At 46.6% G+C, this 25,346-nt stretch overlaps 1 protein-coding gene and 1 pseudogene across 2 annotated transcripts in view; one reads left to right on the top strand and one right to left on the bottom strand.

The window, feature by feature from the left end:
* Nucleotides 1-21,656, top strand: part of GLG1 (golgi glycoprotein 1) — a 160,196-nt gene extending 138,540 nt beyond the window's left edge. Inside the window, exons 22-27 of one of the 2 annotated variants that reach the window (XM_066349412.1) lie at nt 165-266; nt 1,244-1,351; nt 2,911-3,031; nt 3,611-3,717; nt 7,840-8,003; nt 20,829-21,656. In XM_066349412.1, the coding sequence (XP_066205509.1) occupies nt 165-266; nt 1,244-1,351; nt 2,911-3,031; nt 3,611-3,717; nt 7,840-8,003; nt 20,829-20,889 (663 nt within the window). In that variant the 3' untranslated portion in view covers nt 20,890-21,656. Of the gene's footprint in view, nt 1-164; nt 267-1,243; nt 1,352-2,910; nt 3,032-3,610; nt 3,718-7,839; nt 12,784-20,828 lie in introns of those variants that run through there. The other variant, XM_066349413.1, reaches the window with a different exon arrangement.
* A 429-nt stretch (nt 21,657-22,085) lies between these two features.
* Nucleotides 22,086-22,194, bottom strand: LOC136381588 (U4 spliceosomal RNA; annotated as a pseudogene).
* Between the last annotated feature and the right edge of the window lie 3,152 nt (nt 22,195-25,346).

Raw genomic sequence — 25,346 nt, 5'->3', positions numbered from 1 at the left:
ATTGGCTGGGATCTCCACAGAGATATATTTGTGGAGCCACCTCTATTCCTGGCAGTGGTTCTCTTTGAAAGGTCCCACCTCTACTTTCACAAGACCTTCCCCAAGTCAGATAAAAAGCTGTGGTTGTCTAACAGGCTGACATATTATTTCTTTGTCACGTGTAGCGCCTGTCTTCTGACTGTGAAGACCAGATCCGGATTATTATCCAGGAGTCTGCCCTAGATTACCGACTTGATCCTCAGCTCCAGCTACACTGCTCAGATGAGGTAGGATTTGGGTATGACACTGGTTGTTAACAGAGCTGGTCAGAGAAGTATTTTTTGAGAAAACTTCTTTACTCTATTTGCCTGAGTCCTAACTTCATGGTTAGTTGAAGCCTCATCTTTTAGGCTCTCTATTGTCTGAGTTCCTGGTTCTCTGTGACACTGAATTAGACTTGCCACTAGTCCTGTCACTATATTGTGTTGATTCCATTTTCTCTATTAAACAATAGCATTCTATTATTGAATCGATCTATACATAGTTTGTTCTTCCCTTCTCCTTATTCTTATGGTCAACCAGAATACTTCAAGACTTGTCAGAAAGATAGAAGTGCTCTTGTAATAACTCTTAAGAAGTGCCTGTTGACTTCCTAGTTAGAAAGGCCATGTGGAGAACCTTGTTCAATATATGTGAATTTTAGTGAATCATAGCTAAAAGTACCTCAAAAAAAGATTACTCAAAGCTATCCAAAGAAAATTCAGTTTTCTTTTTTTGGGTTTTTTTTTTGAAAATTCAGTTTTTTAGTCAATGCTGCAGGCTGTGTTTCAGGACCCCTGTGTGGGTGTGGGTGTGTGTGTGTGTTTCTAAGTTGTGAGTCTGGGTTGGCCCTGAAACTCTGTAAATGTCAATTATTTGCTTTTAGTATTTCACTTGGCTATATAACCTTCCTTTTCCTTTTGTGGAATCAGGGAGTAGTCCTTGATTCTAGTCCTTGACCAGTCCTAGGACAGTCTGTCTCAGGCCTCAGGGTTGATGGCATACAGATGCATGCATTGACTGGTTTTTGACTCTGTGTACCAGTCCTTGTGAAGGAAAACAGAGCTTGGTGTTTCATTCTGGAGGGAGGGGAGTGAAATCCTCCAAGAATCTGTCTGAGAAGAGCCCCAGGCACATGTGTGGGAGGACCACCAAATCTACACGTTTCAGAGACAAGTTTTCCGGTGAGAGCAGGGTGCCTTGTTTCTTTGTGTCTCCTGAACAGATCTCCAGTCTGTGTGCCGAGGAAGCAGCAGCCCAGGAGCAGACAGGTCAAGTAGAGGAGTGCCTCAAAGTTAACCTGCTCAAAATCAAAACAGAAATGTGTAAAAAGGTAATCACCATTGATCACCATTTTCCTCCACTGGCTTTTCTCTCTTTTTCTTTTTCCTTTTAATGCTATAGTCTGCACTTCTTAGTTATAAAATCTAAATCTTCCTTCCCAGCACACTATGTTCTTCCCTCTTACCAAACTTTAATTTGGTTCTTGACCATTAATGGCCTATAACTTAGTCTTTCACGTGTACTAATTATTTGTGAATGTCTCATTTTCATGACTAGATCATTTTAAAGGGCACTCTGAGTGAAATGCCAAAGCAAAATGTCAATTTCAATATATCAGTAAGTATATTGAATTCATAAAAATCAATGAAACAAAATTTAATTCATTTCAGAAACATCATATAAAAGCATTTATCTAAATATGACTGCTAAGCATACATTATCTTGCAAATTTTTAAATGAAATAATTGATCTTTTTTTTAAAACGTTTTATCTTTTTTTGAAGTGTTTTGGTGATGTCATTGTTGAGTCATTGTAAATATTGTGTGCTGATTCTTTTTGTGTGTGATAGCAACAAAGAAAGGGACAGATAGGGACAGACAGACAGGAAGGGAGAGAGATAAGCATGAATTACTAGTTGCGGCACTTTAGTTGTTCATTGATTGCTTTCTCATATGTACCTTGACGGGGGGGGGGGGGGGGCTACAGCAGACTGAGTGACCCCTTGCTCAAGCCAGTGACCTTGGGCTCAAGCTCGAGAGCCTTGCTCAAACCAGATGAGCCTGCGCTCAAGCTGGCGACCTTGGAGTCTTGAAAGTGGGTCCTCCACATCCCAGTCTGACGCTTTATCTGCTGCGCCACTGCCTGGTCAGGCCATTTTCTTACTTCTTAAAGTAACAAAATAACTATTACACCATAATGAATAACTAACATTTAATATTTAATAGTATGGTCTACCAGAATGTCAAAACCCCAATTCCAATCTTAAAATCTCCTGCTTTGCTTGGCAAACAGCTTTGCATTCACTAGATCTCCAAGTGTGTTTATTGAATTAAATTGGATTCTAAAAATCTGCATTCTTTGGCCCTGGCTGGTTGGCTCAGCAATAGAGCATCAGCCCAGTGTGTGGAAGTCCTGGGTTCGATTCCCAGCCAGGACACACAGGAGAAGTGCCCATCTGCTTCTCCACCCCTCCACCTCTCCTTCCTCTCTGACTCTCTCTTCCCCTCCCGCAGCCAAGGCTCCATTGGAGCAAAGTTTGCCCGGGCGCTGAGGATGGCTCCATGGCCTCCGCCTCAGGTGCTAGAATGGCTCTGGTTACAATGGCGCAATGCCCCAGATGGGCAGAGCATCACCCCCTAGTCAGCATGCTGGGTGAATCCTGGTCAGGCGCATGGTGGGTGTCTGTCTGCCTCCCTGCTTCACTTCAGAACAATACAAAAAAAAATGCACTCTTTGCATCATTACAACATTGCTGTCTGTCTCAGAGTAGGCTCTGTTGTTAACCCTCAGCCTTCTCTACTTTTTGTTTATACCTAAAGTATTTGCCAACAACAGATTTAATGTATTTTCTCTATAAAATTTTTCTCTGCAACACTCTTCCCTTCCTAGGAAGTGTTAAACATGCTGAAGGAAAGCAAAGCAGACATCTTTGTGGACCCAGTTCTTCATACAGCTTGTGCCCTGGACATTAAACACCACTGTGCAGCCATCACCCCTGGCCGAGGGCGTCGTAAGTCACTGTGTTCACCCTGACCCTGTCTGAACTATCTTGGGAGAAGCAAAGACTCCCTCTGTTCTGTAACTGCAGCTCAACTACAGACAACATCCTCTGGGAGCCTGGTTGATGCTGGGACTAGGCCTTTGTGGCAAAAGAAACTTTGGAATAATCCTGCAATTTGAACTGACCTAGCCATGACATTGAAGTATCAGGGATGCATAAGTGAAGCCATCATCATGGACCTCTGCCCCACCTTGTCCAGTCTAGAACAGCTTCATCTGCTTCTCCAGCGGCCACTTTGGGCCCAGTAAACAGGTTCTACATGAATAGAACCTGGACAGGTGTAAAGCTGTTTCTGTGCAATGCATGCCCTGTAAAAATAAGAGAGATCTTTAGGAGAGACTTTGGACAGTCCATCTTGGAAATGAAGTATCATTATTCTCCATGTTAGATCTTGGGTCACATCTCCTAGAATGAGTTTACTTTGTCCAATAAATCTGAAGTTTCTAGTGGTTAGGTACCCTTCTGCCAACCTTACCAAAACTTCTGTTCTGTGTGGTTTCAGATTCGTCTTGTCCCTTTCCTTCACAGAAATGTCCTGCCTCATGGAGGCCCTGGAGGATAAGCGGGTGAGGCTACAACCTGAGTGCAAGAAACGCCTCAATGATCGGATTGAAATGTGGAGTTACGCAGCAAAGGTAACGACCACAAGAATCTCCTGAAGTGGCCATCTCTTCTGTCACATTCCTAGTCTCCTCAAGATCGGGTAGATTATGTACTGGTTTTCCTGTCCGTGTGAGGCTGGCAGGAGCTGTAAGTGAAAAATCCATCAGTGTACCTTTAAGCCTCCTTGTCCATCTATCAATCTGAAACCACCATCTTGCTTTGCACTGGCTGTGTCTACAAGGCTTTTCCAGGACCATTACTTTCTTCTCTCAGTTGCCTGTAGTCCACCTCTAAAAAGTGAGTCACTCGGCCCTGGCCGGTTGGCTCAGCGATAAGAGCGTCAGCCTGGCGTGCGGGGGACCCGGGTTCGATTCCCGGCCAGGGCACACAGGAGAAGTGCCCATTTGCTTCTGCACCCCCACCCCCTCCTTTCTCTCTGTCTCTCTCTTCCCCTCCCGCAGCCAAGGCTCCATTGGAGCAAAGATGGCCCGGGCACTGGGGATGGCTCCTTGGCCTCTGCCCCAGGCGCTAGAGTGGCTCTGGTCACGGCAGAGCGACGCCCCAGAGGGGCAAAGCATCGCCCCCTGGTGGGCAGAGCGTCGCCCCTGGTGGGCGTGCCGGGTGGATCCCGGTCGGGCGCATGCGGGAGTCTGTCTGACTGTCTCTCCCCGTTTCCAGCTTCAGAAAAATACAAAAAAAAAAAAAGTGAGTCACTCGAAGGATGTGACTTAAGCCAACTGTGCAAAGAAAAACTAGCCATCATGCCCAGGGAGAAGAAAGAAATCCAGCCACTCTGTTGTATGATTTGTTTTCTAATTATACACGATCTGTGGGAGAAGAATATGTATGTGAGGCTGCCCCTCAGCTAGCCTGGAACATGGAAAATAATAGGATAAAGAGAAACATCAGGACACTAGTGAAAGTGTATGATACCAGGCAGGGCTGGGCTGGGGGAGACTTTTCAACAGTTCCCCCTTCGTGAGAAGAATGATAATTCTTCTCATGTACACATTGCTTTGTAGTTTGCACATCACTTTGATGGATATAGTACCTCATTTAAACCTTGAAACCCTACGAGGTAAGTGAAATGATTATTTTCTCACTTTATGGTATAGGAAACTGTGACTTCAGAAATTATTACTTGCCCAGGGTGATGAAGTCAGGTGTCTGGATCCACTCTCTTTATATCTCCTTGCACTGGGACAGACATTTCTTGTTTATTTTTTTCTTAAAATTTTTTTCTTCTGTTCTTTTAATTGAATTTAATGAGGTTACATTGATCAATAGGAGTACATAGGTTTTGGCCCTGGCTGGTTATCTCAGTGGTAGAGCATCAGCCCAGCATATGGATGGCCCAGGTTTGATTCCAGTTCAGGGCACAAAGAAGAAGCGACTGTCTACTTCTCCACCCTCCCCCTACCCTTTCTCTCTTTCTCTCTCTCTCTTTCTCTCTCTCTTCCTCTCCCACAGCCATGGCCCAATTGATTCAAGCACATCAGCCCTGGGTGCTGAGGATGGCTTTGTGGAGCCTTCGCCTCAGGCACTAAAAATAGCTTACTTGCGGGCATGGCCCCAGATGGGCAGAGCATCAACCCCAGATAGGGGTCATCAGGTGGATCTCGGTCAGGGTACATGTGGGAGACTGTCTCCCCCCCTCTCCCTTGGGAAAAGAAGAAAAGAAGAAAAAAAAGAGTATATAGGTTTCAGCCCTGGCCGGTTGGCTCAGCGGTAGAGCGTCGGCCTAGCGTGCGGAGGACCCGGGTTCGATTCCCGGCCAGGGCACATAGGAGAAGCGCCCATTTGCTTCTCCACCCCTCCGCCGCGCTTTCCTCTCTGTCTCTCTCTTCCCCTCCCGCAGCCAAGGCTCCATTGGAGCAAAGATGGCCCGGGCGCTGGGGATGGCTCTGTGGCCTCTGCCTCAGGCGCTAGAGTGGCTCTGGTCGCAACATGGCGACGCCCAGGATGGGCAGAGCATCGCCCCCTGGTGGGCAGAGCGTCGCCCCTGGTGGGCGTGCCGGGTGGATCCCGGTCGGGCGCATGCGGGAGTCTGTCTGACTGTCTCTCCCTGTTTCCAGCTTCAGAAAAATGAAAGAAAAAAACAAAACAAAACAAAACAAGAGTATATAGGTTTCAGGTGAACATATCTGTGGCATTTGAACTGTTGATTGTGTTGTGTACCCATCACCCAAAATCAAATCATTTTCTGTCACCATATATTTGTCCCTCTTTACTCCCCACACCCCACTTCCCTCCCCTTGGTAATTATTTCACTTTTATCTATGTCCATGAGTCTCAGTTTTTTATATGCCACCTATGTGTGAAATCCTAGAGTTCTTAGCTTTTTCTGATATACTTACTTAACTTAGTATAATGTTCTCAAGTGCATCCATGTGCGTTATTTTTGATGTAGGGGAACAATTATGATATAATAATTAGTGTAAACAAGTCAAGATATAGAATTATCATACAATACAAATTCAGTTGTTTTTTTAAAAGCAGCAAACATGATGAAGAAAATAAATCAGAATACATAAGAACCTGTGATCTTTTGCAAGTCACTAAAACACCTCCCACTCCTTGGGCCTCTGGGTCTTCATCTGTAATATGGGAGGCATAAAGTCTACTTGCGAGGATCCGTGTGAGGATACAGGATGAAACAGGCTGCGCCCATGCTGGGGTCCAGCATGTGGTCGTCCTCAGTGTGAGGGTCTTACTTTGTTAGTGGTAATGATTGCTGCACTGAGTCCTCCTCTTTGGATTTGTGTGTATTTTCTAACCTATTTTTCCTTTTTTAAAAAATTTTCTTAACAGTCCCTTTTTTTAAAAATTTTTTACTTAAATTGAATTTATTCGGGTGACACTGGTTAACAAACCCGTACAGGTTTCAAATGTACAATTCAACAAAACATGTGCACACTGTATCATGTGCCCATGGCCCAAAGCAAAATTTCTTTCTGTCCCCATTTATCCCTCCCTTTGTCCCCTTCCACCTCCCCAACCCTTTTCCCCTCTGGCTATCACCACACTGTTGTCTGTGTCTGTGTGGTTTATATATATATATTTTTTTCTTAGTCCCATCACCTTTTTTCAGCCAATCCCCCTGACAGCTGTCAGTCTGTTCTCTGTATCTATGCTTCTGTTTCTATTTTGTATATTAAATTATTTTGTTCATTAAAAGTCCACATATAGCCTGACTGGGCGGTGGCACAGTGGATAGAGTGTCAGACTGGGATGCGCAGGACCCAGGTTCGAAACCCTGAGGTCGCCAGCTTGAGTGCGCGCTCATCTGGTTTGAGCAAAAGCTTACCAGCTTAGACCCAAGGTCGCTGGCTCGAGTAAGGAGTTAGTCGGCCTGCTGTAGCTCCACGGTCAAGGCACATATGAGAAAGCAATCAATGAACAACTAAGGTGTTGCAACGAAAAACTAATAATTGATGCTTCTCATCTCTCTCTGTTCCTGCCTGTCTGTCCCTAGCTATCCCTCTCTCTGACTCTCTCTCTGTCTTTGTAAAAAAAAAAAGTTCACATATAAGTTTTGCCTGACCAGGTGGTGGCACAGTGGATAGAACATCGGCCTGGTATGCTGAGAACACAGGTTCAAAACCCTGAGGTAGATGACTTGATTGAGCACAGGCTCATCCGGCTTGAGCGTGAAATCGCAAACATGACCCCATGGTTGCTTGGGCTTGAGCCCAAGGTGGCTGGCTTGAGCAAGGGGTCACTGGCTCAGCTGTAGCACCCAAGTCAAGGTACATATGAGAAAGCAATCAGTGAACAACTAAAATGCCACAACTATGAGTTGATGCTTCTCATCTCTCTCTCTTCCTTTCTGTCTCTTTCTCTTTTGCTAAAAAAAAAAAAAAAAAAAAAAAAGATAAAAAATAAATAAAATTGTACATATAAGTAAGATCATATGGTATTTGGGTTTCTCTGACTGGTTTGTTTCACTTAGCATAACATTCTCCAGGTCCATCTATATTGCACAGTAGATACATACAATATTATGATCAGAGAAAAGAATTGTAGCTCTTGTTCCTTGCCCTTGCTCCTCAAAAGAAATGACATATGTTAAATCAAGGTATGGTGGGTTATAGCTCACACCACCTCCAGCCTGGTTCTCTCTCAGAGGGTGATGCTATTTTATGTCATTCCAGGTGGCTCCAGCAGATGGCTTCTCTGACCTAGCCATGCAAGTGATGACATCCCCATCAAAGAACTACATTCTCTCTGTGATCAGTGGGAGCATCTGTATATTGTTCCTGATTGGCCTGATGTGTGGACGTATCACCAAACGAGTGACACGAGAGCTCAAGGACAGGTAGAGCCACTTTGACCACCAAAGGAACTACCTGTCCAGTGCCCAGTTTGTACAGCCCTCCTGTATAGCGTACCCACTCACCTCGTTCTTCTCAGAGGTGCCACCAACACCCGTGTTAGAGCAACAGCAGGTATCCACTGCATTGTCCCATCTCGAACTTCGCCCATGTCATGGTGTCCCTCTCCTCTCAACCATCTGTGCAGCATCAGCAGCTGGCCGCTTTGGTTATCGCCTTTGTTGGCAAACTTGGGTTTACCTGCCTGTAGACAAGTCTTTCTCATATCAGTGGAACTACCAGTTCTTCCAGAACCAACTCACCTGACCTGCAACTCAAATGATTTTTTTTTTAAAAAAAAAACACCCCAAAAAAGATTTTTTTGAAGAAAGAAAAAAAAAATGTATATAGTAACACATCTCCTCCTGGCTTGCTTTGGGCAATGGGGTTATTTCGTCGTGTGACTGTAAAATGAAGACAGGACGTTAGAGGGGAAACATACCGCCCCATATGCTATAACTGGGATGTCTTGCTCATTTCTCCAAAGCATCTTTGGGCCGTGTCAGGGCCGTGGACTTCACTGAGTGGTGGGAAACCACTAATCAGCCTGATTTGGGTCCTGTTTTCTTCTGCTGAAACAGCGATGCCTTCCAATTTCCACCCTAATAGAGCCACTGCTGGTCAAGACCCCCAAGGCCATGGGTATTTCTGTGACCTCCTCACCTCAGTGAAGTAAAGCATGAGCCTCCCTAAGCCAAGGGCAAGTGGATTGGGGAGGGGATGAAAAAGCTGTGATGCTGCTCTGCACTGAGAGGCTGGTTCCTGAGTCCCCAGGCAGCAGAGTCCCAGTGACTGTCCTCTTCCAGGCTAGTGCAGGATTCAGCTGCATTGGGATGGACCCTGCTGGGGTAGCAGTTGCTCCAGAAGTCCTACCAGGAAGCAGTGAGTGTGGGGGAGTGGGCTGGGGGCAGGAAGGAGGAGCATAGGATTGATTTACTTTGCTTTATTTTTCTGGCAACGATGCAGGTCAGAGACAATGGCGTATAAAGATATAGTGTGGTCTCGGTGTGACTGGCAGTCCAACCTGACCTTTCTGCAGGCTCAAGGCCACCTTCCAAGACAAGCTCCTTTATGCCTCTACATGGAGAGGGCGTGGAAGTTATTTCATTAAACGATGGAGGCTTTTCTTCGTTATTTTCCCCCCTTCTTTTTTCCTTTCTGTCCATTTGCTGTGTACACCCACTGTAGTAGGCTTTGGCTAAATGTTGTACTTTGGTGATACATCAATCTTTTCAGAATCTGAGCTTAATGGAAGCAATATTCCTGGCCACCCTCCCTCAGCCCTCCAGTTTGGAGTGTACAGAGGGAGATGAACAGGCCTCACGACTCTCCCTGGCACACCTGGCTTGCGTTCGGGGCATGGAGTCACAGTGGCTGCACAAGAGGGTGGCATGTACAGTAGGAGATATATTTATATCATATATATTTTATTAACCTGATAGACGTCCACAAAGTATTATAAATCATGTGCCTAAAACTGTCTACATAGACCATGGCGCCCTTCTGCCACTGTCCACGTGTGCTCCGGACTTACGCAGCATTTGTCTTCCCTGAAATGTGTTTAATACAAGGTGGCTCAATTTGTGGATCAGTTGGTCCAAATTACTCCTTGTCTAACCTGACTGATGTATATTTGATACTGTGGTTTTCTTCTTTTTCTTTCATTTCTCCTTGCTGCCCTTCCTGGAGGCAGTAGGTTCCAGAAGCCAGCTGTATATCCCCCCTGCCTAGGGTAATACAAGTCACTGAGGGGGGCTGCTAAGCTGCTTGATCCCCTCAGTTCTGCTCTTAGGGTCTTCCTGATTCTCGGCAACTGTCGTGAGATTCTTTATTCTCATAAAACTTGAAACTCTTGGAGTCTGAGTAACACCCCCTACCACCACCACTGTTGGACTGAATTGAGCTGGTCCCAACAGTTTGTCCCAGGGGTTTCCAGGGGGGGCTGCTCAGGCTTGGCATCAAGAAGTGGGAATGTCCTCTGAACACCGGCCCCCACCGACGTGTCTGGTATGGTTTACTGGAGAGGGTTAATCATGTCCACCATGTGGAGAGACAGATATTCTCATCTCTGCTGTCTCACTCCCAGTACATGAAGAACATCTCTGTAGTTTAATGTGTCTTGCTTGATGCTTCTGTTCTATCTGAACTGAGATGATCCCATTCATGTCTGCAACAGATCTGGAAGTTTGAAAGGAGTTTGATTCTTGAAACACTTGGCACCTTCAGAAATGGTCAGAATAGAAGGGATAATTCTACCTGTATCTTTAATTGCTTGTTGCAAGAAACATTTCCCCATCCTACTTGGAATGAATAATTTTATATGACTGGTTTTTGAGACTCTGGCAGGGTCCTGAGCAGTTTTCCACACCCAGCCCATCTGAACCTGCAGCCCCACTGTATCTATTCTGTACTGCATTAGGTAGAACAGAACAGGTTCTGTGGCACCTCTGGTTATCAGCCTCATAGTTCAGTCAGGAGTAAATCAACTAGTCAAGAACTAATCAAGAAGAAGAAACCATGGCCCTAGTAAGGAGCTGGTGACAGACCATGACAGTGATCTCTTCTGATATCTAGCCTATGAACAATAACATAAGCATCAGGTGGGGTGTTTGGCCAGGGCCAAGGCTCCTGGCAGTTGCTGAAAATTACAGGAGCCAGGTGACTCACCTGGCCTTACTAGCTCACTCCAGTGTCTCAGGGACTCACACTTAAGTGTGCTCCATGACATTCCAGAGGCACCAGGAGGTCAGTCTCCTAGGCTGGAGGTGCTGTGTATAGGAAATCAGAAATCTGGGCAGAATGTCAAGAACAAGACTGCTCTCTGTACTGGAGCATCTCCCACAGAGGATGGCTCTGGGAGGGAGACTTCACCCTGCTGCGTCCCTGGCCCTCCTCTGCTATTGCTGCTGTCCCAGGAGAAACCTGTTAGCAAGATGTGCCGACACGGAAGCCCCAGCAGAGGCTCAAGTTCTTTGCATTCCCCAGGGCCCCTCTGCCAGCATTCCCAGTGCCAGTTCTGTGGATCCAGTCAGCTTGCTCTGAGCCAGTGCATCCTTAGAAGCTAGGGGAATTCTGGTACTTAGCACGTGTTGACTTGAATTCATTGCAGGCCTTCAGTGATCTCACATCCTGCACTTACTCTTCTGGGGGACAGAGCGCAGTTCTAATAGTGGGGAGAGAGGGAGATTCTGCTTTCCTGGAAGATGCGACAGAAAATTACTATTAGATTTTATCTCTTCCCATTTCCTGAAGTCACATAGTTACTGCAATGGTCAGGAGGTCTGTAGCATCCCTTTCTTTACATTTTATCAGACAAAGTAGAAAGGGAGTTATGTGCTGAGTTCCTCTATCTTCCCAAGAGAAGTCCCTCTCCTGTGTGAGTGTGAATTCTAGAGATGTCTCCCATCCTCCCCACCCCCAGGCTGTGATACTACTTCTAGCCCAAAGGTCTCCCTGTTGAGTCACCAGGGAGGGTAGATTGCTTCATGGGCCCTCCTTAGCTGACCTCAAGTTCCTCTGAGAAAAGGCCTTCATTTCCCATTTCTTCTACCCCCGCCCCACCAAAAACATGCACATTCTTCACATTTAACTTACACTGAGTAAGCAGATATGGAGAAGGAAGCTGCAGTAGGGACCCTTGGAAGCCAGCCAGCCTAGCCTGACACATTCAACCTAAATTTTGGCCATAGAACAAAAAGACGACTAGGGCTTTTGAATGATATGTATTTTTGGTACGTTTACTTGTATTTCAGATTCTTGTAAATTGTAAAAACCTCAAATGTGAAAAACCTCAAAGATCTCTTTTATTTTTAATCATTTGGACAGTACCAAAGTAGTTTTATAAAATGCAGCACTCCAGTGCCCTGAGTTTCTCCTGGGACTTTAAGGGGTGCTCCTCACCTCCACACTGCTCTTTAATTCCCAAAGGCCTGGGCCCAGAGCAGAAGTTCTGGCCTGCCTCTCTCTCTCTCATTTGTCTTGGGTTGACCACCTCTCTACACTGCTGTTGGTCCTCCTCCTCTCCACTAGGGCAATCAAGAGTCACATGTTAGGGCAATCAAGTGTGAAGCCTAATCTCCCATCATGCCTAGACCTCAGACAGCAGATTAAGTCATTAGCAACCTCAACTGACTGTTCAGAGTGACAGGTTCTCCCAGGCCATTTAGTGAGATCGCTGTGGAGACCCAGGGCCTGTTTACATTCGGAGCACAAAGGTCAATGGTCAGCTTGAGCTGGTGGTGGCAGCATTTTACCCCTTCCCAAGACCCACCACGACGCACAGGAAGGGATATTGGGGTACAGGCAGTGGAGAAATCTCCCTGAGCAAGGAGAAAATTCAGACAGTGCCTCTATATTCTGTTTTTGCCTTCCCCCAACATAGAATTGACACCTGGCTCCCGAGCCCAGTAGGCCCTATGCCAGACTTGTGAGGGTGGTCTGAACAGGCCCACGGGTCAGTCCCAGCAGGAAAGCAGACCGTGCAGCAAGTGCGTCAGATCTTAGGCTTTTAACTTTTTTTTTAAGAGAGAAAAGTAAAAGTAACAAGCCTCTTTTGTAAATGGTTTTCCTTTCTGTGTATAAAGTCCCTGCAGTTTCTTGTTTTTACATGTTCATGCTGTGTAATTTTGAGATGTTACTGAGATTCTGAACATAATGTGCATTTTTTTTCTGTACAGATGAAATGGGAGAATTTAATAAAGAGTTTGCAGGTTTTTACTTGTTAAATCTTCTCTGTGGTGACTGGGAGGACTCTCCAACCACCTGCTCTGCTAGTAGGTGTCTACAGAGCTATGAGCACTGGCTGTGAACTTGTCACTGATGCTCACAAAACCTACTGTTAGGTTTTTAGTATTTTTGCCTAATTAAGTCAAGGAGATGAGGACCATAGGACTTTTAGAGGAGAGATGGAAGTCAGATCTGGGTTTTTCTGACACTCAGGCTGATGTATCCAGAATTACTCATTCTGCTGATATGTTTTATCCATGTCCTGAGGCTCCTTCCTGGGTAGAGCACCTACCTGGAACATCCCCTTAGAGGTATGACATATGGATGGTGCCTGGTCTATTGGCCGCCTTCCATTTCAGGCCCTGAGCTAGGCTACATTTATTTTCACAGTCCTGGAGTCAGTGGCTGCTGTGACACCCTTGCTGAGCCTTTTCTTCTACCTCCTCCACTCAGCAAAGATAATTTGCAGCTGAGTGTATAAAAAGCAATAGCTTACCTGACTGATGGGTGGCTCGGTGGATAGAGCTTTGACCAGGGACACTGAGGTCCCAGATTCAAAACCTTGAGGTCGCTGGATTGAGCACGGGGTCGCTGGGTTGAGCATGAGATCATTGACATGATCCTATGTTATGTGGCTTAAGCCTGAGGTCACTGGCTTGAGCCCAAGGTCACTGGCTTGAGCAGAGGGTCACAGGCTTGGCTGGAACCCCTGCACTGCCATCAAGGCATGTATGAGAAGCAGTCAGTGAGCACTTTAAGTGATGCAACTACAAGTTGATGCTTCTCATCTGCCTTCCTTCCCTCCTTCCCCCTCCCTCCTTTCCCCCTGCATAAAAAAATAAAAATTACAGTAAAAAGCAATAGCTTATTGAATTGGCATAGTAGCAAAGATTTCTTGAAGTCGTAATATCCATACTAGGATTCGAGTAATGGGATGTTCAGTGAGAAAGGAATGAGTAACCTGGGACCTAAGGTTTTCCTTAGAACTCCTCAAATCCATTTTGGCAGCTGTCACCTAAGAGGTATTGGGCCTGGGTATAGAGTGGAGGCCAGGAGAAGGTAAAAAGAAGAAAGGAGGAAGAGGGTTTGAGGGCCTTTTCAGTTCCTTCTGTGTAGGGAGCGCGGGCAGCTCTCAGTCCTGATGAGAGCATTCTAGTTCCAGGTGCTCTCAGATGTCCTGGTGAAGCTGCCTTCTTTGGTGTAAGTGTGGGAAATGAGGTGCAGGGTTTAAGCTGTCTGTCCCAGTACCCCGCAAGGGAGAAGTGGTGTGCCTAGCACAGCTGCACGCAGCCCCCCCATGGGGATGTGCAGCTGTGACAGGGACCTCACTGCCCAGCTGAAGTCTCAGCAGTTGCCCCACCCCAAGTTTTGGGTCTTTGATTTTTCTGGTAAAAGATCCTTGGCCAGCTTCAGTCCTCAGAGGCATTTAGCATTAATTCTCAAAAAGAACTAAGAACAAAAAGGATTTTAGCCCAAAAGGGGAGAACCTTAGACTTCTAACTCTCTAAAATTTGGATGAAGAGTGAGGTGCACAGAAGGGAAGGGGCCTTGTTTTCACAGACAGCTAATTAGCAAGATGAGAAGGCCTGCTGCTCCATATGCTTTTTCCTCTGACCACCCAGATTGGCTTTGGGACCCGAATGACCAAGCTAAAATCCCAGCCCTATCAGCTCCAGCCAGGGTCAGCTGACCTGGCTCCAAGTTTGCAGACCCTGAACTGGCGTCCCCTGGGAGCTGTTGGCTTTGGTCCTGGGTTCTCACCTTACCCAAAACAACCCACAGCACAGCAGTGTCTTCTCAGATTCCCTGTTTTGGGGGAGAAAATTGTACAGTCTTGGAGAGAAAAGAGGGGTCTGAGGGGGTAACAAAAAGCAAAGACTAGGAGAAAAGCTGGCTGGAGCCAGGAGGGAGTTCTAGGGCAGCTCCTAGGAGGATGTTGGAGCTGCTGGGCTCCAGCACGCACACTCCAGGTTGAAGTGCACCTTCCACCTGCCTGCATCCTGGTGCCGGGGGCTGCTCCTTGACCCTCTCGGGTGCGGGGCTCCCTAGGGTGTGTCCCAACAGCAGTGATTCATCCAGAGAGCAGTCAGTACCAGACCAGAGCTGCGCCCAGCAGCCCCAGTTGGCAGTAGTTAATGGCACCAGGAGTCTGTCCCAGCTCCACTGCAGGAAAGAGAGGCGTAGGGTGAACAGTGGGCCCACCTAGCCCTCAGACACTATGCTTTCATGGTCTTCTCCTCCCTGCCATTCACTGCCTCCTTCCAAAGAGCTTTCCTCAGGCTCACTTTATCCTCCTAGAGGCTGTGTTATTCCCCATTCACAGATGGAAAAGTTAGACTTAAGTTCTGTAAGGGCAGAGATGGTTTGGGCTGGGTGTGAAAGTCTTGGTTTAAGGTGTCTAGGTCCATGCTCAGATGCTGCTGGCCTGTTCCCTCATCAAAAGCCGTGGGCTTCTGCTCTGACAGCAGTCCACTCTTCTGAGCCTGCCTCCCCCTCTTCTCCCATCACTACCAACCAGAGCTTTCTTCTAGGGGGCTGCACCATCTACACCTTCCCAAACCCACTGCCACCCACTCCATTGCAGTCCTACACACCAGGGTCCCTGGGGCCCTACACCCTCAGACTCACCGTGATAAAACAGATGGGTACCTTCTCCAAAGATACACTGGCCTGAAAACCACATGGCAAGCAGTAGATGCCCTTGTCAGCAGGGCTGGCATTGCCCACAGTAAGGTATCTGGCATTCTGGGCCAGGTCAGTATCTGCCAGGAAGGAGGATTCATACTGAAACTGTAGGTCAGGGGAGCCCTTCTCTCTGACTCAGGAGCTGAATCACCAGCTGCTGGTACCAAGACGAGACATGGGCCCTGGCAAAGCTGCCCTGCACGACATACCAGATCTGCGGGTCACCTTGTTAACTCATCACAGAAGGCAGAGGCTGGAGGCCCCTAAAGAGGCAGAAAGGATAGTGACCACTTGAAATTACTCTGTGGTCATTTACTACACATTTCTTTTCAGCTCAGACTAGTGTGAGGTCTTTCTGGAGAGCCATTTGGCAATACCTGTGAAAACTATACTTCATCATACCCTCTGCTCTAGCAATTCTACTTTCATAAATTTATCCTATAAAAAGAATTGAACTCATGTATATTGGTATGCCTACAAGGCTATTATTATAATAATCTTTAGAGCAGGGGTCAGGAACCTTTTTGGCTGAGAGAGCCATGAATGCCACATACTTTAAAATGTAATTCTGGCCCTGACTGGTTGGCACAGTGGTAGAGCGTCAGCCTGGCGTGCAGGAAGTCCCGGGTTCGATTCCTGGCCAGGGTACACAGGAGAAGCGCCCATCTGCTTCTCCACCCCTCCCCCTCTCCTTCCTCTCTGTCTCTCTCTTCCCCTCCCGCAGCCAAGGCTCCATTGGAGCACAAGTTGGCCCGGGCGCTGGGGATGGCTCTATGGCCTCTGCCTCAGGTGCTAGAATGGCTCTGGTTGCAACAGAGCAATGCCCCAGATGGGCAGAGCATCACCCCCTGATGGGCATGCCGGGTGGATCCTGGTCAGGCGCATGCGGGAGTCTGTCTGACTACCTCCCGGTTTCCAACTTCAGAAAAATACCAAAAAAAAAAAAAAAGGGTAAAAAAAAAATGCAATTCCGTGAGAGCCATACAATGACCCATGTACATTACGCATTATCCAATAAAAATTGGTGTTGTCCCAGAGGACAACTGTGATTGCTACAGCCACCTGCAACCGTGAACATAAGCAGTAGGATATGAATCGATTGTAATACATGAAAATGTTTTATATTTTTAACATTTTTTTTTAACTTTTTTTTTTTTATTATTAAAGATTTGTCTTCGAGCCAGATGCAGCCATCAAAAGAGCCATGGGTTCCTCTCTCTCTCTCTCTCTCTCTCTCTCTCTCTCTCTCCTCTCTAAAATGAATAAATAAAATAAAATAAATTAAAAAAAAAAGCCTAACTTGTGGTGGCGCAGTGGATAAAGTGTCAACCTGGAAATGCTGAGGTCGCTGGTTCGAAACCCTGGGCTTGCCTGGTCAAGGCACATATGGGAGTTGATGCTTCCAGCTCCTACCCCTGTCTCTCTCCTCCCTCCCCCCCCCTCTCCTCTCTAAAATGAATAAATAAAATAAAATAAATTTTTAAAAAAAAAGCCTAACTTGTGGTGGCGCAGTGGATAAAGCGTCAACCTGGAAATGCTAAGGTCGCCGGTTCGAAACCCTGGGCTTGCCTGGTCAAGGCACATATGGGAGTTGATGCTTCCAGCTCCTCCCCCTGTCTCTCTCCTCCCTCCCTCTCTCTCTCTCTCTCTCTCTCTCTCTCTCTCTCTCTCCTCTCTAAAATGAATAAATAAAATAAATTAAAAAAAAAAAAAAAGAGCCACGGGTTCTAAGCCATGGGTTCCTGACCCCTGCGTTAGTGTAATGAGAAACTACACAACTATAATTAGAGCGATACTATGCCAGCCTCCAGAAAGGAAAATGTAGGATTCTACTTCTGGGAAGGATAGAGTAGTTTGCAGCTGCATAATGCTCCCAGTGAGAACAACTAGAAAAGCTGTGAAACAAGGTTTTTGTGGTATAGGAGAGTTGCAGAAGCAACAGTAACCAGGGAAGTTGAGATTGCAGAGAGGAGAGAACCAGGGAGAGGCAAGTGGACAGTCTGCAGCCACTTGGATTTGCCAGTTCTGGCAAGAGGCTGGGGATCAGGTGTTGCCCAGGCAGAAGGCTTCTGGGGGGACAAGAGAAATTGGAGTTGTTTAATAGTCTCACAGGCTGGAGTGACAAAGTTGAAGGCTTTAGGGACCTTAAAAATAGGTTCAGGTTTTATACCATGTACTGAAGTCTTAAACTTGACAAGTTGGGAACCTAAAATGCTAAGCCCAAACCTCTGTAAAGCAGACCAGAATTTTGCAGAACCACAGTGCCAAGAAAATAAAGATCAGATTCAAGATCTCTCAAAAGGAGACACCCCAGTGAATACACCAGGATTTCTGTTGAAAGCTCACCTAAAGGGCAAAGCAAAGCCCTAGGAACAATTCAGCAACCACCATAGTAATAATTGCTCAGGCAAGGAACATCAGTAGGTGGTAAAACTCATGGGTGAACATGTTAGAGTTTTATTTTGGTTTTTGTGTTGTGGTGCAAGGATAGACAATGGGCCATTGGAACAGAAGGCAGAACCCAAAATTTGTATGCAGTTTGAGGACAGAGGGATACCACAAGGCTGTGTGGAAAGGATGGTCCTTTCAACAGGTGGTGCTGGCTCAACTTGATATCCACAGGAAATGAATATTAACCTTTACTCTTAGATTACAGCCAAGAGCCAGTTTCAGTTGGATTGTGTATAAAAGTGTAGGAGGTAAAACAGGAAGACTTCTAGAAAAGAACAAAGATTATCTTTATGAGCGTAAATCTTAGAAAGAATCTTAGAAATTTTAGCAGGCAAAGATTTTAAAATACAACACCAAAAACCAAGTCAGTGATAATGGAAGAAACTATAAATTGAACAACAGTAAAACTGGAGCTTCTGTTGATCAAGACACCATTAACAATAGTGAAAAGAGCCATGGAGTATTCACAACCCATATAATCAGCAGAGGAGTCCTATTTAGACTATACATAAAGACCTCTTACAAATCAGTAAGAAAAAGTCAAACTAATAGATAATAGACAAAAGATTTGAACAGGATCTTCACTAGAAAGGACATCCAAAAAAAATTTCAATGAACATATGAAACAGCTCAGTCTCATTAGTTATCAGGGAAACTGAAATTAAGACTACAATGAGATCAGATGCATACACACCTGAATGGCTAAAATGAAGGGGAAAAAAACCAGTTGTTATTTGTCAATGATGTGGATCAACTGGAATTCTCATACATATGGATTTATCTGTCTTTGTTCATATTTCAAAATCTAGCAGAAATGTTTGAAACCATCAATAATAGCAGTGTGTGGGCTTAAGATTATGGGAGGTCTTAAACCTTTTAATATCATATTTCTAGTCCTGGGTTTAATTGTATTTTTCATGTTTTACTATTACAACCAAACAAAAATAACAAGTTTTACATTATGAAAAGAAAAGCCCCTCTCTCGCACCACACATGAGCACCCAATGCCTAACAGTGTCCCCTCACCTTCATCCCTCCTGAACTCTCTGCAGCCCTTACCCACGACCACCTCTGTCAAATCCTTCTCTGTCCTCACCACCCTAGGCTTCTCCTCCCTCTTCTCCCATCAGTCCCTGCGGTGCCTTCCGTCCTGGTCCCTGGCTGCTCTCTCCCTCACCACGTCGTCTCTCCCGTCTCCAGTGCAAGTGCACCACGGTCACTATTTGCTGCGTACTCCGCAGTGTGTCTCTGGTCTCGTCTCCACAGTTCGAGCGAGGAGCAGGCGCCGCCCGTTCCCCACCTCAGACAGGGGCCTCACCAGCCTGCAGACCAGCCTCTCCCACCTCCAGTCCCGCACCTTCCTCTGGCACGGCGGCCCACCCACCCATCCACCTCCCTCCAGATCAGTCCTGCCGGCCCTGGCTGAGTGACTGTGGACTCAGTACTTGAGCCCCAGTTTCAGCTGTAAAGTGGGGATTGTAAAACCTACCTCACAGAATTGTCATCACGATTAAGTGAAATAAAGTGTCAGTGTCACCTATGTCTACTGTTTCTGTTAGGCTTAGTTGGACAGCGTTGCACAGGTGGCTCCCCATTGTCAGAGCACTGCCTCTCTGCCTGGTGCCCTTCCCAAGATCGCTGCCTTCCAGGTCTGGCCCAGACACCTGGCGGATGATGCTTTCTCCAGCGCCCGCTCCCTTCCTGCTGCCCTCCCATCACTCAGACCTGTGTTCACGGGGTGGCGCTGAGGGGCCACAGGATGTGCACCAGCTGCTTTGGCCCCTGGCCTCCAATATTCACCTCAGCCTGAGAGACCTCTCCTTCGTGGTCTCCTAAACCAGAATGTGTCTGCTGGGAAGACCCCCACCTCTACTAAGAAGGAGGAAGAGAGAGGCTCAGGACCTGGCAGAGGGAAAGGAGGACCTCACCTGCGGCAGAGAGCAGCCGCTAGATTGGCAGGGCCCAGCCAGGTGGGGCATCGTGGCTCCTATCTGAAGCTTTGGGCGGGTTAACATTTCCACATTAGCCCCAGGACAGAGGGTGCAGCACTTCTAAAGCACCTCTCCTTGTGGCCTTGGAACCAAAGGCTCGGTATCTGCTTCCTCCCTTGGTGTGGAAGGGGCGGGCAGGCACAGATGCAGTGCAATTGTGTGCCGACCCCAATACCCGGTATCAGAAAGCCCCTAGTCTGGGCCCTGGAGTTGAGGGGTAGGGCATGTCAGTGCTGGGCTGAAGGGCAGAGGACCACTTCATTTGCAAGGGACAGAAACACAGCTACAATTGATTTAAACAAAGGAGGCAGTTTATTGGTCCTATAAAACAAGTTGGGAGGCCCCAACTTCAGGCATGGCTGGATCCTTGGACTTCAACTGTGATGTCAGAAACATCCCTTTCCTTCTCTCTGTTCTGCCTCCCTTGTTTCGGTTTGGTTCTCGGTCAAGCTGTCCACATGAGGTGGAGAAATGTCCACCAGGCACCAAAGAGTCAAGTCTGCCCAGTTAGCCACCCCAGCAGCAAGGGCAAATCTCCTTCCTGTTACCTAGAGCACAGGTCCGAGGGTGGTTCTGGTTCACCTGAGCCTGGATAATGTGTTTGCCCAAACCAATATCTGTGGGCAGGAGGCTAGCTAGGCCTGGGTACCTTGTGCCCTCTAGAAGCTAAGGGTGGGGGACAATGTCAGCTAATCTGAGGATTTCAAGTCACAACATGGTGGTTCCCAGAGGAAAGCTGGATTTAGTTACTAAAGGGTGGTGAGCCGGCGGCTACCTGTCGGCCTGTTATATTATAAAGGGGCTAATATAACAGAAAAAGGGGGACCACCCCTGCTGAGGAGGGTGACCTCTGCTCCCAGTCTCCACCTCACTGCCTCTCATGTCGCTCCCCTAAAGTATACCTCTGTTTTCTTATAGGTCCCAAGAAGTGGGCGGCAGTTTCTCTTGCAGCTCAGGTAGAAAAACCCTGAGGTCCTGATCACCAGAACCCTGAGACACCCTTCCCTCCAAGGGACCAAGGCCTCATGGCAACATGAGAACAGCCAAGATGACAATAATAGATAACTGGCCACCTCCTCATCTCCCCCTCAGCTTGGGTTGTTGGGCGATTCAGTGACAGTCCTGTGAAGCACTTAGCACACACAGTACCTGGCATGTTGGGAACACTTGGTGAATGGAGGTAGGTTGTGTTTTCCAAGAGGTCCACCACCACACACCTCATCTCACATGCCCTTCTTTCTTTGCCATCCTAGTATTTTGTTATTTTAAAAGCTGACATTGACACACAGTAAACTGCACCTAATTGAAAGTGTACAATTTGGTAAATTTTGTTATGTATACCCCTGCGAAACCATCACCACTATAAAAAAAATTGAACATATCTATAATATCAACCCCAAAAGTGTCCCCGTGCCCCTTTGGCATGTCTCCCTCCACCCTACGCTTAGCACCTAGGCAACTGTTGGTGTGCTTTCTGACACTATGGGTTAGTTCGCATTTTCTAAGCTTTTATATAAGTTGAGTAATACTGCACATACACTTTTGTCTGACTTCACTCAGCATAATTTTGAGAGCCATCCATGTTGTTGCATGTTATCGATAGTTAATTCATTTTTGTTGCTGAATTGTGTATTTCATTGTGTAGCTTTGCCATAATTGACTTATCCATTCACCTGTTGATGGACATTTGAATTGTTTCCCATTATGGGCTAGTCCAATAAAGCTGCTGTGAATATTCATGTTTAAGTCTGTGTGACAGACACGTGCTTTCATTTCTCTTGGGTAGCTATGTGGGAGTGGCGTGGCTGGGTCATATGCTACGTATGTGTTTAATTTCCTAAGAAATTGCCAAGCCATTTTCCAAAGTGGTTGTATATCTTTGACAACACTGGGTACGGTGCGTCTTTTTATTTATTTATTTTAGACATTCTACTAAGTCTGTAGTGGTATTTCACTGTGTTTTTAATTTGCATTCCCTAATGACTAATGATGTCACCCAGTCACCGTGCTGGGAGGAGGCCAAGCAGCGGCAGGGAGAGGCCAATGACCAGCTTCAACTGCTAGACATGTAAGTGAGCAGACCCCCCAATTGTTTCAACCCCTAATGTTCAAGCCAACCCTGCTGATGCCATACGGTCAGAAACAAGCTGACACTCCCACCCCCACTGCCAGACCCAGCCCAAACTGCCAATTCATAGGCAAAATAGATTCTTGGTATTTTAATTAGCAATAATTGCACCTCAGATAAACCTCATTGGTTATGATACTGTCACTGCATAAAGCCAGATGATTGATATTTTAAACCACTTTGCTGGGGGTGGCTTTGTGCAGCAATAGTAAGTGGAAGAGCAAATCTGATAGCTGTGATGTTGTCATTACTAGTGACCTAGTTCTGTTCATTCACACGCAGTTTATATTTGTTGTCTCGATAAACCCTCAGCCCCTAGAATACAGACACCATGTCTTTCATTTCTGGAATCCTAACCCCAGAGCCTTGTTCCTGACTGTGCTGCCGGATAAGACAGGTCTGACCACTCACCCTCTCCTCATGGCAACCCCCCTCCCGCAGACCCAGCACATTCTCCAGGTCTATTACTCTAGCTCCCTCGTGTTCGTCCCGCCTCCCACCCTTCACCTTCTCTTAGCCACCTCCCCAGGGAACAGAATAGAAGGTTGAAGAGCATAGGCTCTCCTGTTGGACTGCCTGGGTTTTAATCTTGTCTCTTCTAAGCTATAAGAAGTTAACCAAATACTTTAACCTTTCTGAGCCTCAAAAGTATCTTCTATAAAAATGAGAACGGTAGTACCTACCTAAGAAAGTGGTTATGGAGTTTAAATGAGAGGATCCATGTAAAGAACATAGCAGACTTAGCCTGACACCTGGTACTGTTGTTTTGACTATGGTGTTGTCTAATATCTGTGTGGATATGAAAATACCCTCCCTCCCTCACTCCTGGGGAGCTTGGCTGGTCCGCTCCTGAAGGAAGAGCATCAGGTGTATGAGTGGGAGGAGATAATACCGACTCTTTCAGGTGATTTACAAACATGAAATCACTTGGGACTTTTAAATCCTGGCTTCTCTCCTATTGCCAGGCAAAATGTTCCACCCCTCTGAGCCTATTTCCTGACCCCAGGATAGGGGTGACACTGTCTACCAAACAGGGGTGAATGTTATAAGGCACCATCCTGATACAGGGTGAGCCCCAGATAGGTAGTAGCTATTAACACTACTACCATTTACCCTGTGATGCAAAAAGTAACATGTTACTCAGGAAGGAGAGTGAATAAGAGTGTGTGTGGGGGGTGACTTTTCAATGTATATTTTTTGGAACTTAAAATTTTTGTATTATCTAAGTTGTTTAAAAACTGAAATGCAAATTTTAATAAATTTTAATAAAGTCAGTAAACTCAAATTATTATTTTTTTGATTAATTTTAGGGAGAGAGGAAGGGAGAAAAAGAGAAACACCAATCTGTGCCCTGACTGGGGGTGGAACCCGCAACCTTTGTGTATCAGGATGACGCTCTATCCAACCAAGCTACCTGGCCAGGGCAAATTCAAATTACTAATACATAAAAAATATTAAATACAGTTTTCTTCTATACTGTGTGCCAGATAACTATTTTACCCCATTTTATAGATGAAGAAACTGAGTCTCAAAGAGTGGAATAGCTTGCCCGGGATCAAGCAGCCAGCCAGAGCCGGAACCAGAATGGGAACCCAGGTCTGTCTGAGTCTAATTCCTGTGGCCTTTTCCAGTGTTCACTGTCTGGTGTTCGGGTGAGCAGCACTTTGGTGGTCAGGGAGCAGCATCTTGAACTTGGCTTCCCAGTGAGAAGCTGGCCTGTGCCCAGTGCTCCTTAGACTTCTGAAGATGGGGCATCTCTGGAAATCTTCCAGTGGGGTGTCCTGGTCTCCTGGCCCTCCCACATTTGCTCCATGGGGTCCCCACCTCTTGAGCAGCAGCTGTGTCTAGGACTGAGCAGCCCCTTCAGAGGTGTAGACAACTGCTGGCAGCCCCCTTCTCCCAGGCTCATTAACTCACAATCTCATCTAGGCAGCGTCCCAATTCCAGAGCCCAACTGCTGGCACCAATGAGGTGCAAGTTTGGAAGCGCTTTAGAGCCCCCGGAATTGCCATCAGCTCTTCCCCCCAAAATAATGAAAGAGCTTCCAGGCAAGTCCTGAAACCCCTACTTCTCAAGGCCCCTCATTAATTTCTACTAGACAATCTATCTGTGACTAAAGCAAACCGCTTCCAGAAGAAACCTGACATAATGGGGCCCTTCTAGGAACAAACGTACGGACTGCTCCTCTGCGCATCAGAGTGCTGCGAAGGGGCCGCTGATGGCCTACCGTGGAGAGCTTGCTCTCGCTCTCGCTCTGCTGTGCAGAAAGGGGAAACGTGTAAAAACAGTTTGCAGGAGGATCCCAATGTTGGTTTGAACTTCCGAGAGCCTCCATGAGGAAACTGTCTCCTCCTTGCACATATAGGTCAGCTGCTTTCTAGAGAGTATTCAGTTATCCTTTCTTTTATTCAGTTACAATTTGTCACTCAGCTATTGTTGCAATTTATAGGCAGGAAAATGTATATCAAGTCTCCTAACTGAGGAACAAGTCAGTAAGCAGAAATTGACCAATAACGGGCAGATTCTCCCCCTAAGACTCAGGGTGTGCTGTGTGTAAGTGAACAGTGGAGAGCGAAGGGAGCGCATTGCAGTGGTATTCGAGTCTTCCTGAAAAGGTGTAGTCACTTAGTCAAGCATGGTAAGAGGCAGAAAACAGCTACAAGCCCCCTCTCCCTGTGACATAAGAGCTCAGTGTGGGCTCTTCATAGGCACACAAAGGAAAGGCCCCGTGAGACACAGTGAAGAAAGTGAACATGGAAGCTGAGGAGAGAGGCTGCACCATAGACCGACCCGATAACGCCTTGAGCTTGGACATCTAGCTTCCAGAACTGTGAAAAAATAAATTTCTGGTTAAGCAAACAAACAAACAAAAAAACCTCAATGTGGGGCATCTGGCTGTCTAGTGAGGGCAGGAGTCTTCAAAATGGAGGCAAAACAGGTTTTGCTCAATGACACACCATCAACATAACTGTGCAAGTGTTCCAAAGTGTTCCCAGGAGCAGCAGTGAAACGGATTCATTTACACTTTGAAGGGAAAAGAAGATTCTAGAAGCATCCACTATCAGGTGTGACTCAAGGATACCATAGCCAAGTAGCGCTGTTCTAACTGATCCATCCGCTGACAGAGCATGTGGCTTGATGCCAGTGCCCTCATCACAGGCTGCCACTGGAGAGCTTAAACCCTAACCCCAGAGAAGGACAGGAAGAAAAGCAAGAAATTTTATTTTTAAATTTTAAAAATATTTTGGCCCTGGCCGATTGGCTCAGTGCTAGAGTGTCGGCCTGGCGTGCAGAAGTCCCAGGTTCGA

This window comes from Saccopteryx leptura, chromosome 9, assembly GCF_036850995.1.
Source record: "Saccopteryx leptura isolate mSacLep1 chromosome 9, mSacLep1_pri_phased_curated, whole genome shotgun sequence".
Lineage (NCBI taxonomy): Eukaryota > Metazoa > Chordata > Mammalia > Chiroptera > Emballonuridae > Saccopteryx > Saccopteryx leptura.
This window is presented reverse-complemented; position numbering and strand designations above follow the sequence as displayed.